Source organism: Rattus rattus, chromosome 16, assembly GCF_011064425.1.
Source record: "Rattus rattus isolate New Zealand chromosome 16, Rrattus_CSIRO_v1, whole genome shotgun sequence".
In the NCBI taxonomy this organism is placed as follows: domain Eukaryota; kingdom Metazoa; phylum Chordata; class Mammalia; order Rodentia; family Muridae; genus Rattus; species Rattus rattus.
Window position 1 is genome coordinate 269092 of NC_046169.1, and position 23435 is coordinate 292526.

General features: G+C 40.7%; 1 protein-coding gene across 6 annotated transcripts in view; it reads left to right on the forward strand.

Moving 5' to 3' along the window:
• Positions 1-23435, forward strand: part of Pds5b (PDS5 cohesin associated factor B) — a 131645-nt gene that overhangs the window by 38778 nt on the left and 69432 nt on the right. For all 6 annotated transcript variants that reach the window (XM_032887088.1, XM_032887089.1, XM_032887092.1 and 3 more), the window contains exons 2-7: positions 3692-3818; positions 7866-8069; positions 11651-11737; positions 11838-11935; positions 12825-12951; positions 18563-18643. In XM_032887088.1, coding sequence (XP_032742979.1) covers positions 3711-3818; positions 7866-8069; positions 11651-11737; positions 11838-11935; positions 12825-12951; positions 18563-18643 — 705 coding nt within the window. In that variant the 5' untranslated portion in view covers positions 3692-3710. The remainder of the gene's footprint in view (positions 1-3691; positions 3819-7865; positions 8070-11650; positions 11738-11837; positions 11936-12824; positions 12952-18562; positions 18644-23435) is intronic.

The window sequence follows — 23435 nt, forward strand, 5'->3', positions numbered from 1 at the left end:
TTCCTTTCTGGTTTTGCTCTTTTCATACTTAGTTTTTTTTTTTTTTCAAAGATTTATTTTAGTTATATGAGTACACTGTCACTGTCTTCAGACACCTTCAGAAGAAGGCATCAGATCTCATTACAGATGGTTGTGAGCCATCATGGGGTTGCTGGGATTTGAACTCAGGACATCTCGAAGAGCAGTCAGTGCTCTTAACCGCTGAGCCATCTCTTCAGCCCAATTTTTTTTTCTTTTTTCTTTTTTTTTCGGAGCTGGGGACCGAACCCAGGGCCTTGCACTTGCTAGGCAAGCGCTCTACCACTGAGCTAAATCCCCAACCCCTCCAGCCCAAATTTTAAACATTAAAATACAATTAGATCATTCCTTCTCTTCCTTTCTCTCCCACCTCCTTTGTCACTCAACAGCCTTTACCTCCGCTCCCTCTTGAAATTATGGTCTCATTTTATTGTTATTGCTACACACACAGATCCCTAAATGCATGGCTGTCTTTCTGGTTTTTTTTGTTTTGTTTTTTAACACAAAGCCTCATGTAGCTCAGACTAGCCAGGAAATTGCTACTTCTCAGACCAACCCTGGACTCAGGTCTCTGTTTCTAGGATTTCAGGTGTGTCCCACTATGCCCAGCTGTCATGTTTCTACCCCCAACCCCAAGTCGTCCTCGATTGCACCTGGGCTCCATTCACTGAGCTGCACCCTCACTTCAGAACCAAAGCTCGATTTGATGATTGCATTGAGTCTCTAGTCTGCAGGACACTGTAGTTCTGCATTTCAGACTGCAGTATCTTTTCAAATAGATAGTTTTCATAATTACCTCAGGCTTCATCGAAGGTGAATCTTTCCATTTTGTTTTTCTGTGAAACTTCTTTGTTGTTTCTATGACTAAAAGTTTGCTTTTTTTACACTTGAAAAACTTTCATTTTTGAATAATTATAAACAATGTCACAGAAATAGTATTTTGAACTTGTCACCATCCTGCACCTGCTCCTCTGAATACTTATGTACTTAGAGCAAACCCAAGAGGTTGACATGGGTGCAGTACTTGGTGGTAGGTTTTTGTTTTTGTTTTTGTTTTTCGGAGCTGGGGACCGAACCCAGGGCCTTGCGCTTGCTAGGCAAGCGCTCTACCACTGAGCTAAATCCCCAACCCCGGTGGTAGGTTTTTACATAATGAACTCTTGAAACTTTTTGTTTTGCTTTTGTTTTTTTTGAGACAGTTTATTTGTATGTCCCGGACTGTCCTGGCACTCGTTCTGTAGATCAGTCTGGCCTTAAACTACAGAGATCCGCCTGCCCCTGCCTCGTGAGTGCTGGGATTAGCGGTGTGCACCACCACCCAGTGCATTTTGTGTTTCTAATTTATGTGCACCACTACCACTCAGTGAAGTTGTAGTTTTAAGTTTACATATTATTGCCTGCATGCATGTATGTGCAACACTTTGTGCCCAGTGCCTGCAGAGACCAGAAAAGGACACCAGATCCCCTGGAATTGGAGTTAAAAACAATTGTGAAGTGCTATGTGTGCTAGGAATTGAACCTGAGTTCTCTGGACGAGCAGCCAGTGCTCGTAACTTCTGAGCTGTCTCTTCCAGATCCCCTACGCCTCAGATTTTGCTCAGCATTGTCTGCAGTATCTGTAGTTCTGTGGTGGGCCCTGAGAGCAGTGGATTTCTACCTTCCTAATGCTGCAACCCTTAATACAGTCCTTGTCATACTGATCCCAATCATAAAGTTTCTACAGTTACGAATCATGTTAACATCTGTGTTTTCTCGTGGTCTTAGGAGACCCCTGTGAATGGGCTGTTTGACTCTCAACACGGTTGCACCTCCCCGGTTGATAACCGCTGCTGTAGTTTCAAGTACGCACATGGCTGTCAGGAGGGAGTTGCCTTCTTCCTTACTTCTCCACCCACCTTTGTTTCCTTAAAGCTCCTCATCTGCTTTCTACTTCTAGAGTATTATTTTGAGACAGTTAAATAAATGTAACCTTTTGGGCCTGACTCTTTCCTTTGTGCATAGTGACTGTTACACTACTGTGTACTTTAACCTATTAAAGATATTTGGAATGCTTTCACTGTGGGAATATTTTCTATAAGTGTAAGTTTTCATTTTTCTTAGAAAATATCCAATAGTGTGATTTCTGGCTCTGTGGGTTAAATACTTTTTTTTTTCATTTTAATAAGAAAGGGCCAGACTTCTTTTTACTGCTTCTATGCAGCCAGTGATCTGTGCCGATTTGCTTTTTCACAGTCTTGCCTGCTATAGTGTCATTTTATTCCAGGCATTTGTACAGTGTGTAATGAGACCTTGAGGTTGAGTTTGTGTTCTTACAGAGAGTGCTGCTGAATCTTCTCATGCACTTACCTGTTGCTTGTGTATTCTCCAAACATCTGTTCATTTCTTTTGACACTTTATGATTGTATTTTATGTATCAGAGTTCTACAAGTCACCTATCAGATAAGTGTTTTACATGTATTTTCTAACTTGACTACTGTTTTAACGTTGTAGAGCTTTCTCTGTATGGTGTAGAATTTTTATAGAGGCGTGTACTTCCATTAACTCCAGTGCTAATCTGTGTTATTGTTTGAAGCGATTGTTGGTTGACTCCACAGTTGTATTAATATACCAGTTTACTGTGCTTGATAGACACTTGCGTTTGTTCTCAATGCTTGTGAATGCCTTACGTGAGACATGTTTGCTTGTTTCTCTTGAGCACATACAAAGAAGTGAACCCAGGAACCCTGCACGCATGCATGCACACACAGACACGCACACACACTCACGCACGCACGTATATAAATATGATGTGCTGCGTATGTTGAGGTTTTCTTGAATTATTCCTGTAATTTTGAATTTATTGTCTTTGGTTTCTTGAATCGGTGATTGCTGTCTTATGATATGTGCATTTGTGTGGCCTGCTCAGTCGTCTGTGGGTCTCAAGATAGACCCCCTCCTCACGTATTTAGTTCTGTGTTTCTCTGGTTGTGCCCTGGATGACTTCTTTTGTCCGAATTCTGATATCTTTGCTGTATGCAAATGAACTTGTCTCTCGAGCTTTTATTGGCTGCTCTGCATGTCCAACCATTTGTTTTTTATAATTACTCTTTACAGATTTTCAGAGTTGTCTTTTATTTAAGTTTTTGATGGGTATAAATATTCTGTCCCTCTTGTCACACGTGAGCACTGAAACTGAATACTGTTTTTGTCCTGTTGGCAGATGACATCAGAGATAAGATGGATAGAATACTGTAGCGTTTACTTTAATTCTGTGGGGTGTTGGGATTTTTTTTTCCCTAGATTTTTTTTCTGAATCATTTATGGCACTTTATTTTTTTTTTTATTAAATAAGTATACTTATGTTAATTCTTTGAGAATTTCATGTAACTTGTTTTGATCAGATTTACCCTTGTTCCTGCCCCTACTTTGAACATTTGTTTGTTTATTTGTTTATTGTTGTGTGTTTTGTCGGGCAGAGTTATTGCAAACTACACAGCTTGCTACTAATGAAATAAGAAGTCAATTTGTTTGCCTCAGTAATTTTGGGAAATGTTCAGTAGAATACTTATCAGTAGATGTCCAAATTGCTCTAAATTATGAGGCGGTTACAGATCGTTCGGTAACATCTTATCTGTTACATTTATTATAGAACATGCTTGCTTTTAGTTTGTACCTAATAATTTTCTTCCTTTAGGGGTACAGATATTTCCATCATGGCTCATTCAAAGACAAGAACCAACGATGGCAAAATTACTTACCCTCCTGGTGTCAAGGAGATCTCAGATAAAATCTCTAAAGAGGAGATGGTGAGGCGGTTAAAGGTGAGTGGACATTGTGTGCTTCAGATTGCTGGGCAGTGGGTTGTAGCCCTTTCTGGTGGGGATCTTCATGGAGGGCCATGGAGGCTTGCTTTGTTAGGGATTTCTTTTAAAGTAGCAAATGGCAGAGAGAGCTGTGGGAACAGGGCAGTAAGGAACAGTGGACCCTACTGCTCTTTGGAGAGTGATTAGCACATGTCCCATGATATTTTTGTTCTGTCTATTACCAAGTTATTTGCGCTTTCTTCACATTTGATGCCCACTACCCCTCCTCCACCAAATCTTCAGGTCTGGGAAAGGAAGTTTGAAGTATTTATAGGAGTCCTAGGCTATAGGTTACCTTCTGGTAGGTTATTTTTAGGGTAAGAGAGCGTGACTGTTAGCGTCTGTCTCTGCTTCTGGCACACTGTAATAAACCAAGATGGGCAGTAAAGCTTACAGGAGACATTCTCCATGACAGGGGTCTCTAGATTGTGTCTCACCTTTTTCTTCAGGGCATTAGGGGTCCCTGTGACAGCTCAAATGTTTAAGTAGCAGTAACAGACAAGGTACAAAACAACAGATTTGTTGCTCAGGATTATTGTTCTATTTGAGCAAATTTTTCCTTCTTTGTGCACACACACGCGCGTGTGTGTGTCTGTGTCTGTGTCTGGTGTGTTAACTAGACATTTGTTATAATTTTTTCATTTCTTTCAACTGATGCAAAATGTTTTACATATTAAAATAATACTCACTAGTGGGTCACATGTACATTTTGTAATGTCTACTGATCTGCTGTTACTTATGTGATTGTCAGTGTTGGGAAAACTTGTCTTCATCACTAAAGTCTGGGAGCCTTACAGAACAGTAATATGTAAGGTTGCGGTATCATGTATGCATGTGTAAGGGACGCATACTTTTCTATGTATGTCTACATTTTCTTGATCTGTTGAATTTTATGGAACTAATGCATTTCTTCCCTCAGGTTTACCCCAGGACTGGTAGGCTATGCTGTCTATCATGTTTATGGGGAACGCTGTGAAGACAGAGCATACACACACAAGCTGATTGACATTTAGTGTCTTTATGCATACTGTTAGATCTCTTTAAGTTAGACGCCTCCTCTGAATTATAATCGGGGGTTCTCTGTACCCCGACTTAAGGCAAGTGTTGCTGTGGAGCCTAGGCTGCTCTGGACCTCCATATGTAGCCCACACTGCCTTCAAATTTATAATCTAGCCTAAGCCTTCTGAGCACTGGGATTAGTGATAGTTTTAGTGAGATTTACCGTACTGTTTGAATACACAATAGTGAAAAGTTCCTGTTATCTGGGTCTGGAGCAGATTTGATGGTTTCATTGTCTTCATATTCAGTGTTGTGTACCCTCTATTACTGTCCGATCGTGTGTCCAGCAGCAAGCTGGCCAGTGCAGTCTTAGCTTCAGAAGAAGAAAAAGTAGAGTGAGTCGGGGATGATGATGCTTTTTGCTATTTACTCATGTAAGTTTTATGAATTATGACAATTTGTTAACATACAGGTTATCCTATAATTTCTGGGGTTTCCTCTAACATTTTATTCAAAATAGACTTTATTTCCCACTCTTGCATAAAGAGATTATAAGGAAAATAATTAGTTCTGTGGACCTTTCTCTCTATTTGCCCTTGTGACTTTCATGGCGCAGAGGTGCTGAGAGCTAATGTCTTGAGAGTTGCAATGGAAGTGTCAGGACAGCAGGCCTAGATCTGGGTCCTCTCACTTTGTGTTGGCTCTGTTGGATTTGGTATCAGGCATGGCAGAGCAGAGGGTTGTTCTCTGAACAGCATTGTCTCCCATGGCTGCTCCGGGAGATCCTAGGGAATACAGCATTTCTCACTTAGAACTACAGGTAAGTCAGAAGCCACAGGCCGTGATGCTCAGGAGCCCTGTTGAGAGGTTAGCATGTGCAGCGCCACCTAGTGGATACTGTATGGTTACCTTTCCTCAGAGTGAGGTCGAAATTCGTGTTCTCTCAGGTTTGACAGTTTTCTTGATTTTCACTTAAATAAAGAAGAGAGATCATTTTGTTGAATTTTATTTGAAGTAAGGATAGTTGGAGAAAACCATTTCTACTGATATTAACCTTAGAGAAAACTTCATAGAATTTAAACTATATAATTTTTTTTGCATCCCCCTTTTATAAAAATAATTGTGAAGACAGGTCTGTTTCTTGCAACCTTGTCTGCTTAACACATACCTGGATTATCTCGCTGAACCAATGAAATACCCATATCTTATTTCCTTTTACTGTGGCCTATAACATGCTTAGTGTGTTACTGTGACACTTAACTTATGTCATGGTAACTGAAGGTTGCATTTTTCTTTAAGAACACATCTTTGACATCCTTTAAAAAATAGGTTTATTTTTATTTTTCAATTATGTCTTTTTGCTTGGTATGAGCACATGCAAATTCAGTGTCCCCAGAGGACAAAGGAGTCACAAGTGATTGTGAGCTACCTGATCTGGGTGCTGGCAGCTGAACTTGGACGTCTGGAAGAGAAGCGCATGCTCTGAATGCTGACCCATCTCTCAGTCCCAGCAGTTTTTCTTGAATCTGCTTATATGGTCTTTTAGGGAGGCTGAAATAGAAAAATCACATCTGGAGCTGTTTAATGGCTAAAAGATATATTGTTGCTATGGCAAAATACTTGACAAAAACAGTTTAAGAAAGGAGAGTTTATTTTGGGCTCACAGTTCAGGGTATAGTTCACCATGACAAGGGAAGATCTGGTAACGGGTGTGAAGCAGTTGGTCCCATTGGATCCACCGTCGGTGAGCAGAGAGATGAACACAGCCCACACCACTGTTCTCTCATTCCGCCAGGAGCCCAGGCCACCCACCTTCACTAGTGGCTCTCATGTCTTCAGGCAGACTTCCTGGAAACAGTTCTGTAGACAGACATTTCTGTAGATACATTTCCATGTGATTCTAAATCCATTCAGATTGTTAGGGAAGATTAACTATAACAGATAGAAATTTACATTTTCATACCAGGGTTTTCTTTAGGATTAGATCTATTAGAAAAAAAAAAAAGAAAAATGTGTGCTTTTTAAGTTTATAGTATTTTTATAGTGAGACAAAAAGTTTCCACAGAGACATACTGAGTAATGACCACTATATAGTGTGAATCCTAAACTAAGTCTGCTTAGAAGATGTGTAGATGGATGACAGTCATTTCCTTTACTTTAAACTAGTAATTCGGGCTGGAGAGATGGCTCAGAGGTTGAGAGCACTGACTGCTTTTCCAGAGGTCCTGAGTTCAAATCCCAGCAACCACATGGTGGCTCACAACCATCTGTAATGAGATCTGATGCCCTCTTCTGGTGTGTCTGAAGACAGCTACAGTGTACTTATATATAATAAATAAATAAATCTTTTTTTTTTTTTTTCTTTTCTTTTTTTTGGAGCTGGGGACCGAACCCAGGGCCTTGCGCTTGCTAGGCAAGCGCTCTACCACTGAGCTAAATCCCCAACCCCAAATAAATCTTTAAACTAGTGATTCTCATCTGTGTGGTGTGACCCCCTTTGGGGGGTCAAACAGCCCTTTCACAGGGGTCACTTAAGACCACAGGAAAACATGGATATTTGCATTAGATATAGCTCATAACAGTAGCAAAATTACAGTCGTGGAGTGGCCACAAAAATAATTTTATAGTTGGGTCAACACAGCATGAGGAACTGTATTAAAGGGTCTCAGAGTTAGAAAGGTTGAGAACCACTGCTTTAAACATTGAGTGTAATGAGTTCTTTTTGAGGTGGAGTTTTGTTTTGTAGCCCAAACTAGACTAGAAATCATGATCCTACTGCCTTATCCTTTTGGTCTTGGTATTACAGGCATCTGCAGCCAAGCCTAGTTAAAATATTTTAGTCATATTTTAAAAATTGTTTACTCTCCATTTGTAAAAGGATCTCATTCTGTGTTTTTCTGGTGAAAGTATGTTTATTTTGAGTGAACTTTTTTAAGTCCTATAGCCTTTCATCTGACGAGACTGTTTACAGGAAACATCTGACTATTCGATGATCTTTGTGTATAGATGGTTGTAAAAACATTCATGGACATGGACCAGGACTCTGAAGAGGAAAAGGAACTGTATCTAAACCTAGCTTTACACCTTGCTTCTGACTTCTTCCTCAAGCATCCTGATAAAGATGTCCGTTTACTGGTAGCTTGCTGCCTTGCCGATATTTTCAGGATTTACGCTCCTGAGGCTCCTTACACATCTCCCGATAAACTAAAGGTAAGTATTGAAAGGAAGTACTACCCGTCTGACTAAATCGAATGAGATATTAAGAGTTTCTTTGAATTCTGTTATATTGCCTGGACCAGACTTTTATTAAACTTCTGTTTCCTGTGAAAGTTACTTTTGAAATACAATTTCTGACCCTCGGAATGAGCCGATTAAGGGGGTCACACGCTGGTGCTGAACACACTTACACTCTCTCTCTCTCTCTCTCTCTCTCTCTCTCTCTCTCTCACACTCTTCTCTCCAAAGGGATGAATTTATATTTATTCTGGAGCCAAATATGAATGCCTATGGCCCAAGACCACAGATTTAGATGACATTATCCAAATCCTGTGTTCTCTATGTGCTAACAGTTTCATGAGTCCTTTGTAGTAATAGAACAGTAGAAAGACATTAAAATCAAGGCCTCTTTTTTTACATTCGTATAAACACCAGGTAGATGGATTATAGTGGCGTGGAGAAGTCTCTGTTACAGGCCCATGGCGGAGTGGAAGCTTGCATTCTGTTCATATATTCCAGAAGGCACAGGGGTATTAGGTCACAGAGGTCTGGGCATGCGTGGTTATGAAGGGGGCTAATGCGAGCCCAGAATGGTTGGTTTATAGACTTGCAGCGTGCAGCGTGCCTCAGCCGCAGAAGTCCTGTGACGCCAGTCAGTCACCTTGCAGAATCTCGAGCATCAATCACCAAGGTTCTTTTCCTGGTAGTGTGGGCTCACACAATGGGTACTGTGCTTTTCATGTTGTGTCTCCATGATGCTATATGCTTTTCATGATGATTCAGGGTATTCTCTTTTCTTGAGAAAATTATTAATGAAGACCATAACCATTGTTTAAAAGATAGCACTTATGAGGAGCCTGGAGAAGAGCTGTATAAACGATTCCAAATGCCTGTGTGACAAATGATTCTGGAAGCTAATGGTCATAACTGACTCTCCTTAGGAAGATTTCTCATCCACGTAAGAAAAAGTCGCAGATGGCTAGCTTTAGTCAGAAATGTTAATGTTATCTGTAATGAGAGCAACTACCTCCAAGTCAGACATGGCCTTAGACGCTGGAATTTCTAGTTGATAATTGGAATGAGAAACTTGCTCCCTTGACCACCTCTTCCAACTCAGTAAAATTCTAGTCAAGTGTCAGACATGTCAGTCATGTGAGCTGGTGTGTGCTTCCTTTTCCCCTGGATAACCAGCTATCTGAATGTCTAGGGAATGGGGCATTTGGTGTAGGCCAAGGCTCCTCCTCACCACATGCTCCATTGACATCCTCGCAACAAGAATAAAGTATAAAGACTGCCACTGTGCACCCCACTTGCCTCTCTTGTGGGCTTCTCGGACTGTGTGAGCAGTGCTAGCTCAAGGCTGAGAGAATGAAAAGGCATCCTGGAAGAGAGAAGGGTGCAGCCCTGTTCTGGGTCAGGACAGCTGTGAGAAGAATTTGCAGTCAGTGAGATTCAAGAAAGGTCTGTGTGGATTAGCCAACATATTCAAAAGTCTGTTGGTTTGTTCCTCTTGGGGCTAGAACTTTTTTTTTTTTTTTTTTTTTTTTTTAACTTGATTTTTTTTTTTTACATTTCGAAACATTTTCCCTTTCCCGTTTTCCCGGCCAAAAACCCCCCCCCCCCCCCCCCTCCCTATGGGGGTTCCCCCCCCCACCCCCCCCCCCTTTCCGCCCCCCCCCCCGCAACAGTCCAATTCAATGGGGGTTCAGTATTAGCAGGACCCAGGGCTTCCCCTTCCACTGGTGCTCTTACTAGGATATTCATTGCTACCTATGAGGTCAGAGTCCAGGGTCAGTCCATGTATAGTCTTTAGGTAGTGGCTTAGTCCCTGGAAGCTCTGGTGGCTTGGCATTGTACATACAGGGTCTCGAGCCCCTTCAAGCTCTTCCAGTTCTTTCTCTGATTCCTTCAACGGGGGTCCTATTCTCAGTTCAGAGGTTTGCTGCTGACATTCGCCTCTGTATTTGCTGTATTCTGGCTGTGTCTCTCAGGAGCGATCTACACTTCTGCACTTCTTTGCTTCATCCATCTTGGGGCTAGAACTTAAGAGTCACTGTGTCTGAAGGGTGCCAAGTGTTGATGGGATCGTTTTTCTTCCGAGTGCCCTCAAGTTCCACTCTTTTCTTTTTGTTTCCAGTAGTGCCACATTTATTAGTATTATGTGTTAGGAGATTGTCAGTTCTGTTCTTCCCTTCTGGTCTCAGTGTTTTACTGGCAGGAGCAAACTCTTATTGGACATTTGGCTTATTAGGAGATTATGAGCGAATTGACAGTTATTACTAACTTCTGATAGAGCTAGTGTGCCAAGTAATCTTTTAGATAGAAAGGAAGGGCTTATCCATGGAGGTTATGTTTTGTGCATTACTACCATCAAGGATGTACATTTTTAACAGTCTTTGTTTTTATTTTATGTGCATTAAAAATTTGCCTGCATGTGTGACTGTGTAAGATTGTTGAATCCCCTGGAACTGGAATTACATACAGTTGTGAGCTGCCATATGGGTGCTGGGAATTGAACCTGGGTCCTCTGGAGCCATCTCTCTAGCCCCAAGGATGTACTTTTTATAGTACTTGAAATATAACTGAATAAAACCAGTCATTTGCATATAATATTTTTGCCTTTTAAAATGCATATCCATGAGTTTTTTGTCTGTCTTTAAAAGACCCAGGTAGGTACAACGGGAAATATTAAAAAACCAAACAAAACAAAAACCTAAAATATGAGGGGGGGGTGGGAGGTTGAGAAATGACCCAGGGAAGCAAGTTCCTGCAGTGTACTGACGGCTAAGGAGCTAGCCAGACTGACTTCCATTTCTCCTTCTCAAAGGCTGAGCTTCTAATGTGCTGTGCTATTACTTGCTAATTTTTGTTTTGGGATTTTATGTTTCTCAAAAAAAGTGGGTTTATTTTGTTGTTGTTGTTGTTTGCCGCATACTTGCATTGTTTCCCGTGTTGTTCATTTCAGGGGAGTGCTCAGCTCTCGGTTTCTGCCACGCCTTTATTCAGATAGTGGCATGGATTTTATTTGACTCACTTTTTAAACTTGTTTATTTAATCTGTTGTATGATGAACATTTTTTTCTGTACATTGACACTATCCCACCCCTCTATGTATATTTGTGTGTGTGTGTGTGTGTGTATGTATGTGTGTATGTGTGTGTGTGTGTGTAGGGAAGTATAATGTTTTCCTTTAAAGAATAATAATGTATATCATGTTTTTCACACATTGTATTCATCGGTAAGATAATAGCATCTTTTTTTGTCATTTTTTGAGACAAGGTTTCTCTGTGTAGCCCCAGCTGTCCTGGAACTCACTCTGTAGACCAGGCTGGTCTCTACTCAACAGAGATCCACCTGCCTGCGCCTCCCGAGTGCTGGGATCAAAGGTGTGCGCCTGTCTGTCAGGGTCTTTATGTAAAGCCGCACTGTAAAACAGTTCTGCCCTTCTTTCCGTTCTTTCTAGTTCATTCTCACATTCACAAGGTTGGTGGTGAGCTGGGGCTCATCCTGCTAGTGCGATGTATATTTCCTTTTAGCGTTCATAATCTAAGCAAAACTTTGGTTTTTTTTTTAAAGGATATATTTATGTTTATAACAAGGCAATTGAAGGGACTGGAGGACACAAAGAGCCCTCAATTCAATAGGTATTTTTATTTACTTGAGGTAAGCAATACATTGTTACTTGAGATGTTTTTTTTTTTTTCCATTCTTGTATATTTTTAGTATCTAATATATTTGCCTTTTCCCTACTTCTTTCTTTTAGAACATTGCATGGGTTAAATCATATAACATATGCTTTGAGTTAGAAGATAGCAATGAAATCTTTACTCAACTATACAGAACATTATTCTCAGTTATAAAGTAAGTTGATTTTTAAATAAGTGACACTTCTTTTTAATTGTAAAGCTTTTCTGTTTACTGTGAATCTGCATAAACTGTTATTATAAACATTGCCTTAAGATTATAAATGAACTTACAATTATTCTTTGTATAGTTTTTTTTTAAAGATTTATTTATTTATTATATATAAGTACATTGTAGCTGTCTTCAGACACACCAGAAGAGGGCACCAGATCCCATTACAGATGGTTGTGAGCCACCATGTGGTTGCTGGGAATTGAACTCAGGACCTCTGGAAGAGCAGTCAGTGCTCTTAACTGCTGAGCCATCTCTCTAGCCCATCTTTGTGTAGTTCTAAATGAATAGAATTTATTATTACGTATTTGTTAGGATAGCAAATTAGACTAAGTTTTTGGATTATATTATTTCTGATTATATACCATGTTAATTTTTGTTGTCATTGAGACAGGGTTTCACTCTGAGCACTGGCTGTCCTTAGAACTCTTATGTAAACCAAGCTGGCCTTAGCCTCACAGAGATGAGCCTGCTTCTGCTTCCCAGGTGCTGGGATCAGCGCTGTGCCCCATCACATTTGGCTCACATTGACTTTTTAATACATCTGATTGTTTGAAAGTTTTGCTTATCTATAAAACTTAATAGAATTTTAAAATACTTTGTCCAATTTAAGATGAAACTAAGATTGTATTTCATTTTACTACTTTGGTTGTAAGAAGGGCTAAAATTAGGGGAAAATAATTTAGTAATATAGTTTAAAAATAAATTTCTCTCATTGTAAGAGCAGAGAGAAAGAAGCTTGACATGCAGACATCTCTCAGCGCTTTTGTAAAGTACAGTGTTGCTACTGTTGTATCTGCCTGGGTTGAAATCAAATGCCTGTTTTGGGTTCCAGCAATGGCCACAATCAGAAAGTTCACATGCACATGGTGGACCTCATGAGCTCTATCATCTGTGAAGGTGACACAGTATCGCAGGAGCTCCTAGATACAGTCTTAGTGAATCTGGTGCCTGCTCATAAGGTATGTGAAGTGTGTCTAAACCCTGTTCAATTGAGGATTTATTTTTATGTTATAAATAGAATTTATGCTGCTTTAATCTTAGTCGTGTAGACTTTACTGGTTGAATAATATTAAGATACTTGTGTAAGATATAACAAAACTCCTTACATTTCTTAGTCGACAGTTGAATGAAGAAATAATGAATGAACAATAATTCATGTGATAAAGTATTTGGGGTCAGTGAGTTTTGTGTAGGGTGCATTTCTCACTCTCTGTGGTGCTTATTAGCATAGCAGTGTGGATGCTGGCCCTCTCAGCATTGCAGATGCCTCTTACCTGGCACCCTGGTTTTTCTCATCCTGCCCCTACCCTAAACTTCTCATTCTCACATAGCCCTACCATTTGGCCATGTGTTCTCTGTGCTCCTCTCTCTCCTCCCTCCTCCCTCCTCCCTCCTCCCTCCTCCCTCCTCTCATGGCTTGGTCCACTCTGCTTGTCTTGTTCAGTAAAGGACTTTCTTCCTGCTCTGGACTCATCCAGATGCCTCCCAAAATCCACAGTAAAAACCTTACCCTCAGCCGTATCTTGGAGAGGTCATTTTCTGGTGCTGCAGCGCCCACTTTATACAGGAGTGGGTTAACAGCCGCTTAGATACTGCTGTGTATATAACCTTATGTGTTGGGACCTCAGCGGAAAAGGTGGCTAACACAGAGACGGAGCTCAGTGACCAGTGAGTCTGCAGTGTGTGCATTTCCCTATGTATGTGTCTGTGTTCTGACTTTTGAAAATGTTCCAGTCAGGTAAGCAGTTGGAATGACAGTTGAATGATTGAGAAGGAGTTGAGTTTCAACAGAGCAACATAGACATTACCAGTATAAACAAATACTTGCTTAAATTCTTCTCTTATCAATTTAAGGGCTGTGTAGCACGATACTGTCTTAGTCTTACATTATATAGGTACAAATAATCCTTCATTGAAAATGAACCTTTAATTTATAGGAAGGTAGGGGTTGGGGATTTAGCTCAGTGGTAGAGCGCTTGCCTAGCAAGTGCAAGGCCCTGGGTTCGGTCCCCAGCTCCGAAAAAAAAAAATTATAGGAAGGTGTTAATGCTGAGAGTAAGCGGGCTCAACAAAAAACTCGAGATGATACATTTATTAGATGAAAAATCAGGTGTTGATATGGGCTCTGATCGCCTATCCAGTCTGTGGCTATTCGGGTGTCTGATTTGCTGCTTCCTAATTCTGCCCTGCTCAGCCATATATCTGTCACTGAGAAACACCATGAGAAGGAGGGCAGAGGCAGCGATTAGACCCCCTGCGAACGTACTGCACACCTCCCACACACACGTTGCCCCCTTCCCAGGCACACAGCACATCCTCCTGGGGTGCAGAGCTTCTCCTTTGTCTTTAGGGCCCACAGGGTTAGGATTTCTGTTTATTATCATTTGAAACAACTGTACTTTCCGATAAGGGGCACACTCTTTGAGGCAGCCCACCAGGGAGCTTGGCCTGTTGTCTCAAGCCTTTAGTAGGCGGGCAGTATCATCAGCTCCAGCACTGGGCATTTACGGAGACTTCTAAAGTTGATGAGGCAGGCTCCCTGTGGAGGCTGTAACTGGCCAGATTCTTAGCCCATTGGAACCCACATCCATGCCAACACCTAGCAGAAAAGGCGCAGATTAAGTGGCTAGCTTGATTTTTTTTTTTTTTCTGTACCCTGCAGCTGATTAGCAGGGAAGTTCTAGGCCTTTGTCTCTTCAGACTGTTGTCATGAAATTTCCATTTGTAAGAAATGGTAGCTCTGTTTGCCTAGCTTATGTTACTTAAGTAACAGTCTTCACAAATGGTGCTTCCTGAGGCCTGTTTTCCTTGGCCCACTGCAGAGAACTTGTGTAAGAACAAGAACGCTGAGATCTGACTGTCTCCGACATGAGTAAAGTCTCACAGTTCAATCCTTGGCTTAGTCTGCTTAGCTTAGAGAGAACCTTTTCAGTCATTTGTAAAATTGTCGTTCTTTATACCTTAGCGAACACTTTTGAACTGAATAACATATTCAAAGTTGAAAAGAAGTCTTAAGTAGATTAAAGATAGTTTAAATTAAGATAATCTTAATTAAAGATAGTTTAAATCAATTAAGGGCATCAAACAGAGTTAAGACCACTGAAGAGGCTCAGAATAAAGCTTGGTGACTAGAGGGTGAGCCCTGGGCCCCACAGGACAGACCCATGACTGCAAGTTGTCCTTTGACCATCACATGTTTGCAGTGGCATGTGTATGTTCACACACCACACTCTAGATCAATAAAATAGAATCAGAATAAGAGTTAAAAACTCACAGTAACTGGACATAAAAATCACAGTGAGGAGAAGAGCTTACTAGGAGTGAAGTGTGGTTAGTGAATGTGGATTGAGGTGTATTCTTAGTTTAAGGATGTTAAGAGAAGGAGGATAGGCAGTAATGTAAGACTTGAGTTCACCACATCATATGGCTGTCACATGGTGCTGGAGACTAATGAAGTTTGTTGGTGATGATAGGAGAAACAGCTAAAATAGAGTCATGGAAGGGCTGAGAAGACTCAACAGGCAACTACATGCTAAGAAAACAAGAAAGTAAATGATATTAATATTGCTGACAGGACCATAGCTTAGTTGGTAAACTGGTTTTGAACCCAAGTCTGATCTCCCAAACTCACTAAAAAAAGCCACATGTAGTATTGTGTACTTGTAGTCTTGGCTGTTGGTGACAGACAGATCAGCTAGCCTAGCCTGCTGAAGAAAAAAATGGAGAAGGAAGAGAAGGAAAAGTTGGTTGGTGTCTAAGGAATGATATCCTTAGGTTGTCCCCTTGCCTCATGCATGTACATACATATATACATATGTGTATACTACTCCTTCCTGCCTAGAACATGTGTGTCCGTACATGCACACAAATATTTTACGTAGTCAGTTTTTGAGACAGGACCTCATGTATAACCAGACTGGCTTCAGACTCATTTTGTAGCTGAAGATAACCTGAGTTTTTGATTATTCTGTCTTCACCTCTTGAGAGTGTCCCTAGGATTACAGTTGTGTGCACCCTGCCCAGTTATATAGTGGGCGTTCCTACATGTTAGGCAGACACGCTCTACCAATTGACCTTTATCTTGAGTCTTCATATAGTCCTAAAGCAGAGATTGATGAAGTATGAAGAGAATGAAACAGTCATTATTTATTGGGTCAATTTAAAGTTCAGACCAAGCGTTTATAGAAATACTGACTATTTGAAACACAATACTACAAGCTTAATGTCAAACATCATTAGTTTGATAAATTATAATGACAACTTTCTGGTGCAAGAATTCATAAAAATCAGAATAAAATATAAAAGCAAAATAAAATCAGTCAAGTAGAAATGGATGAAATAAGAAAAGAGTGACATTACTTGAAAACTTCAATTTGTACTTTGAAAAATATATTAGGCAAGATAGTAGCAAATTAAATCAAAGAAAGGGTGATAATATCAATATGTAGTTAAAATGGACAAGAAGTATGAAGACCGTTAAAGGACAGTTTCATGATCAGTAATCTCTGAATACATTTGAAATTAGACTAAACTAATTCTCAGAAAACAATCACTTGCCCCATGCCCTCAGCAGTAAAAACTTAGTTGATCTTGAACCACTTGAGTATGTCAGCAGCGCAGCAGCAGCAGCAGCAGCAGCAGCAGCGAACCACACTGATGGGGGGAGACTCCCCTGACTATTTATGGGGCAAACTGCCTAACAAATAATCACCTGAATTCCAGAGTGTAGGAAAGGGAGAGAGAGTGTCACTCAGTGCCACATGTGAAGAGAGAGGAGTCACAGACATAAGCATCATCTTCCTGAGGACTCGGAAGAGCTAATCCACAAGAACAGATGCAGGGTTTCATTTGTAAAAACTGACCTCATTGCATTAAGAAAGCACTGCAGAGGGTTGGGGGATTTAGCTCAGTGGTAGAGCGCTGCCTATAAACGTGAAGGCCCTGGGTTCGGGTCCCCAGCTCCAAAAAAAGAAAAAGAAAAAAAAAGTTACCGAGTCACTGCCAGAGGGCGTAAAAACGCCTGCTAACAACCAGATTGGCTTTGTGTTTACAAAGATGGACTAATGCCCCAAAGATTAGAAAGATAAAAAAAAGCAGGGGCTGGGATTTAGCTCAGTGGTAGAGCCCTTGCCTTGCCCACAAAGGCCCTGTTGTCCCCAGCCCCAAAAAAAAGAAAAAAAAAAAAAAAAAAAAAAAAAAGAAAGACAAAAAAGCCTTGAAGTCATTTTCAAATGAGGATGTTGTTCAGAGACGTACAGCAGTACCCAGAAAAATCAGAAAAGACTACATGTGGCAGATTTAAGATGGATTAAATATGTTATAACAAGTTTTCATTTGTAACTTTGAGAAGATACACTTAGCAGACTAACATGTGATCTTATAGTTTATACATTACCTCTTGTCAAACCATTGTAGTTGTCTGACAAAGCACAGAAGAAGGCTTAATGAGCAGAGAGATTTGCTGTTTTAGAATATGGGAGAATGTCATGATGACTTCAGTTTTCTGCATATGGATCTATAATCCAATCAAATAGAGCAGATAATTTGGCAAATGGAGTCTAAAATTCACACAAAGGAGCAAATGGCTCATAATAGCCAAGTAATTTTGAAGAAGAATAAAGGAGTGGGGCTTGCTGTTAAGATTTTTCTTTTATGTCTTTCATATATAATTAGGTAATGTGGACAAAAGGATTTCTAAAAGTAATGGAAAGTTTACATATGGATACATAGTTATTTTAGAAGCTTAGAATGTGCTATAGATCATTACGAGATAATCAACTATCAGTTGTGTTAAGGTAGTTGATTACGCATACGAAAAATAAATTCACATTATTTCATATTATACAGAAACATAAAAACTAACTCTAAAGTGAACCCCACATATATCAAGTCACACAAAAGGTGTGTGTGTGTGTGCGTGCATGTGCGTGTGCGTGTGTGTAAGAGGTCACAAGCTTCTCTGGTGCTGAAGTTAGGGCTGTGAGCTGACCGAGATGGGTGTTGAGAATTAGGGTTTTCTGAGCTGTCAGTAAGGGCTTCCATCACTAAACTGTCACTACAAGGTGCAGCCTGCCCGCCCTCTTGTGATGCTTTGGTTTTCCCGGACCTGTCATGTAGCAGACTATGTTTGGACTCATCCGAACCACTTTGAATTGGGGATGATGTTTAGAACAACTAAATACTACTACTTTTGTCTAATAAACATCCGCTGACCATTTCTATATGGTTAATCTGTTACGAAGGGGAGCTGAAAAGAATGAGGTTATTTTTGATGGGAAAGATCTTGCGATCTAATAGGCCAGATTTCTCTAAGAAAAGTCACTTGACCGTCTTTCTTTTGTGGATACGTCTCTCAAGAGTAGCTTTTAAAATACAAATAATATTTTGCTTTTCACAGTTGAAGTACCGGGCTGGGGTTATAGTTCTGTGGTAGAACTCAGTAAGCCCACAGTAGGAAACTGGACGAGGTCCTCACCTCTGCAGACAAAGGAACATGTCTAGCTATGTAAATGTTTATCTATTTATGTATATATAATGTATATATAATATGATACTATTGGTGTTTTCCAGAACTTAAACAAGCAAGCGTATGATTTGGCAAAGGCGTTGCTGAAGAGGACCGCTCAAGCTATTGAACCCTATATTACCAATGTAAGTGTCACAGCTGACTCAGGACGGTTAAGATGAGAGTTTGAAGACCAATGGAAGCACATCTCAGAAGGTGGCCCACACTGCTCAAGTTTCTGTTACTGTTCATCCAGGGAGAGTCCAATTCTTCTCTCTTAAAAGTTTCTTTTGTTTCATATTTTTGAGAAGGTTAACTCTTGTCTGTGCCTTTATCTCTTTCTTTCAGGTTCCTAGAGACCACAATTTTGATAGTTAAGATAGTCAGTTTCTAGTGTTAGCAATAGAGTTAAAGGCTAATCAGATAGAACATGCGGTGCCGGTCTGCTGTTCGGAGAAGCTGCTTACATCTCCTTGGAGATGAAGTTGATCTGTGCAGTGAGATGGTATGAACCAGCGTTAGGACCTAGACATTGGAGGCAAATGTGACTGCAGTGCAGGTTGGTGGAAGTTGATTGTACATTGTTGTCTCCGAGAGAGATTTCTATAAAGAGGCCTTTTCTGAGGAAGAGGGAGGTTTGCAGTGACATGAACCCTTTTAAATATCACCCTACTTCTGAGCGACTCTCCTGTATTTATTTTAGAAGAGACAGGTTTAGACCCATGTCACTTAGATTAAGCTTCATTTGCTCTCCGCAGTTCTTTGAGCTGTGTCACTCAGGTGGCGCCATCCACATCATGCTGTGTGTGAATCTGTGTGTGAATGGTGACACCTCTCAGAGCACAATCAGTTCAGTGTTAAGATAGCGCTGGGCTTGTTGAACAGTTCTTTCCATTTGCCTTCTACCTCCAGGCAGCCACAAGGATGTGAATCCGTCTGCTTGAGAAAAGTGAGACAGTCTTTTATGTACATGTAGTTTACTAATCCTAAGCTTATAGAAAGACAATTTTTTTTTGTATTATATAATAGTTTAAGGCAGGGTGTAAAAGGCATGCCATGAAAAGTAATGTGCACTAGAACTCAGCCTTGTAAATTCCTGCTTTTCTTTCTTTGGAGCTGAGGACCGAACCCAGGGTAAATTCCTGCTTTTGTTTGATCTCAGAGTCCTAGCGTATGATGGATGCTTCAGAAAAATAAAATTTATTTTGATGGTGAACTTTGAAAATCAGAGGATTAATGCTATGACTTACTGTAATAGCCCAGGGCTGTCCATGTGTTCACAGTTGTTTCACTGGTGGGTGTTGCTTGACAGGAGTTGGCTGAATTGTGTTTGTGATTGTTGACTTTGTGTCATCGGCACCCCAGGAATGCAGACCCAGCCTCAGGCTTCCTAAGTGTACCCACCTTTGCCTGTTTCAAGTGCTTCTGAATGAAGACTTCCATTCCCGGTCTAGTCCACTGGCTGCGCCCTGCCTGGGGTCTTTAAGCCGGTACTTCTAAGTGAGATGTGTTTTGATGCCTTTTCCTAAGATTTGGGAAAATAAATCTTTGACTGAGTAACTAAAGCAAAGTGAGTAAAGTGATGTTTTCGGGGACCATGTGATTTAAGGTGATTATGCTGGTCTTTGAATTGGGAGGTGTGTTTGGCAATGGATGATGAAGAAAAGGCCCAAGGAGAATTTTCAGCAATCTCAGATAAGTAACTGTGAAAATCCTCCCGTTACATTAATTTCCTGCTGTTCTTGCCTGTAGAGCCAGATGCTTCATCTCTCCCACATGCCCATGGTTTTGTTGTCCTCTTTAGAATTTGGGGCGGGCAAAGGGCAGTAGACTTATTCATCACCCCTAGCGTGTGTGTGTGTGTGTGTGTGTGTGTGTGTGTGTGTGTGTGTGTGTGTGTGTGTGTGCGTGCCTGCCTGCCTGTCTGTCTGTCTGTCTGCCCGTGTGCACTCGCACAAATGTACATGTGTGTTGTATTCATGTGTATATGCCCACCCGTATGGATGTTGTGCATGGTGTATGCATATGTGGAAGCAGAGTGCCTTGATGTGGGGTGTCATCTTCAGTAGCTCTCTACCTCTTAAAAATTATTATTTTTAAGGCAGTGTTTCTCATAGGCCTCGAGAGTGACAATTGGGTAAGACTGGCTGTCCAGTTAGCCATCAGGGTTCTTCCATTTCTACCTCCCCATCACTGTTTTATAGGTGCATGCACTGTCCCCATGGGTGCTGGATATTCGCACCGACCTCTTCATGCTTGCACAGCATACGTTTTGCCCGCTGAGCCATCTCTTTGGCCTCACTGACCATGATTATGTTTTCCTCTGTTTTTATTCCTTGCTTTATTTGAGAGTTAGGAGTGAAGTCATTGGGAATTGCTTTTGTCCCTCCCTCTGAGACTGTTCCTTATAAGCCTTATTTTCTACTTGAATTTCGGGTACTTCTATATGAAATCACTTTGTGGTGATTTGAGTGTGTCCTGGCATAAGATTAGTGCAGTGGTAGGATCCGTCTTGTTTGTACGTGCGTGCTAGGTGATGTGATGGTTCCTTGCGTGGTAGCATCAGCAGGAGTAGGCACTGAGGGGATGGTTCTGCTCGCTGCCTTTCACAGTGTGCACATGCACATGCTGAGCTCTGTCCTTTATGTGCCGATTCCTCTGTATATTAATACTGAAGAAATCTGTGTGCGCTGTATAGTCCTGTTTGGTTTTTCTCTTGTAATGGGGTTTTACTGGATTGGTCACACTGACCACAAACCTGCAGGCTCCAGTTTTACTTCTGCTTCTTGAGTAGCTTAAAGTACAGGTATCACCCATAATGCCCTGAGACTCTTGTCTTTCTAAAAATAGAATTGGTGTTGGAACCGCAGAGGTGGTGACTCCGCAGCTAAGAGCACCGCTGTTCTTAAAGAGGAGCCAGGCTCAGTTCCTACCCACACGGTGGCTCTCAACTGTCTGTGACCCCAGTTCCATGGGATCTTTTGGTCTCCAAGGGCCAGACACACATAGCCCACAGATAAATATGCAAGCAAAGCACTCATAAATAAAGTTATAATAATGGCAGTTTTAAAAGCTAGAATTAGTTTGTGATGTAACCACACACAAGTTGAAAAGAAAAGCAAAACAGTGACTGAAAAGAAAACATACATAGCGGCGATTCAGAAATAAATGTCTTAAATTTATTACTTAGTAATTTTTTATTGCGTTGTTTTAGTAACACATATTAGAATATAGTTCAAAATTACTGTGTTGAACTAAAAAGATTCTTTGATTTGTTGAAACAAAAAATCTTTATGTTGCTTAATCTTGAGTCTTTGTTTCTGCTTATATAAGTGGGGATCAGTCCTTGTATATTTGTCTAGGAATAACTTATCTATTTACTCATTTTTAAAGGTTATATATTAAAGGCCCACTCCGTGCTGGCACTGTGTCAGACTCATTTGGTCACCATTCTTCCGGAGATGGATGTTCAGTGAACTTCAAATTTTTTATAGCTTCTCTTGCTTTTTAAAAAATACATTGTTTAGTTATTATGATAAATAATGGGTCCTAATATGACGTTTCTGTACATTCCTGTGCCTTCTTCATAGTCAAGCCCTCACTATACGTCCTCATCTGTCCTTCACAGCCTTTTTTATCTCCTCCTCTTCTGGAAATTCGCTCCAAATAGTCTTCCCTGGTGTGTGTGTGTGTGTGTGTGTGTGTGTGTGTGTGTGTGTGTGTGTGTGTGTGTGTGTGTGGTGTGGTGTGTGTGGGTGGGTGTGGTGTGTGTGTAGTTCAGCCTAGAGTCTCTCATTACTCTTGTTTCCTCATATTCATATACACATAAATATATACATATATGTGGAACATGGCAGTGTCCAGGCAGACATGATGCCAGAGAAGCAGAGAGTCCTACGTCTTGGTTCCAGGGCAGCCAGGAGAAGACTCTTCTTGTGCAGGCAACCAGGAGTATGGTCTCTCTTCCACACTGGATAGAGCTTGAGCATAAGACCTCAAAGCCTACGCCCACAGTGACTACCTCCTAATAGTGCCTCTTCCAATGGGCCAGGCGTCCTGTTAATCACTGGGCCATCTCTCCAGTCTCCTTAATATTTTTTTTTTTTATAAAGAGGAAAAAATTTATAAGTACAAAATTTAAAAACACATTTCCACTTGAACTAGAATTTAACATCTTGGTATCTTGACATTTCCACAAAATTGGTGATTAGAAAAAAGTCAAGTTTTTTAGAAAACCAAAAAAGGAGGGAAATTTGTTCTTTTCTTTTTAAAAAAAATTTTATTCTTTGTATTGTCTAAGTTACACATACATATATATATATATATATATATATACACATACATATACATACACACACACACACACACACACACACACACACACACACATATATATATATATATATATATATATATATATATATATGTTTTGAAGAGACACAAGCCAAGGCAACTTGTATTTAAAAAAACAAAACAAAACCCAAAAACATTAGATTGGGGCTTGCTTACAGTTTGAGCGGTTTAGTTCCTTCTCAGCATGGTGGCAAGGTGACAGCAGGCATGATGCCTGAGAAGGAGCTGAGAGCAGCATCTCGATCCCCAGGCAACCAGCAGAGGATACAATGACAGGAACTTCAGAACCCACCCCAGTGACACACTTCCTCCAACATGGCCACATTCCTTAATTCTTTCAAAAAGGTTGCCTTCCTTGGTGGCTAAGTATGGATATGAGCCTGTTTGGCCATTCTTACTCCAGCCTCCAGGGAATTTCATACAGGTGTTTGATCATCTCCTTTCTTCCTTGATGGCCCGTAGTGTTTGGTCTGGTAGTTCACAATGTTCGGTCTTTATTTATAAAGCCCAGGAGCTAGAGGTAAGCCAAAGGAGGAGTGAGGTCTCAGTCTTTGTACCGTTAGAATCCAAGAGAAGCAAATTACT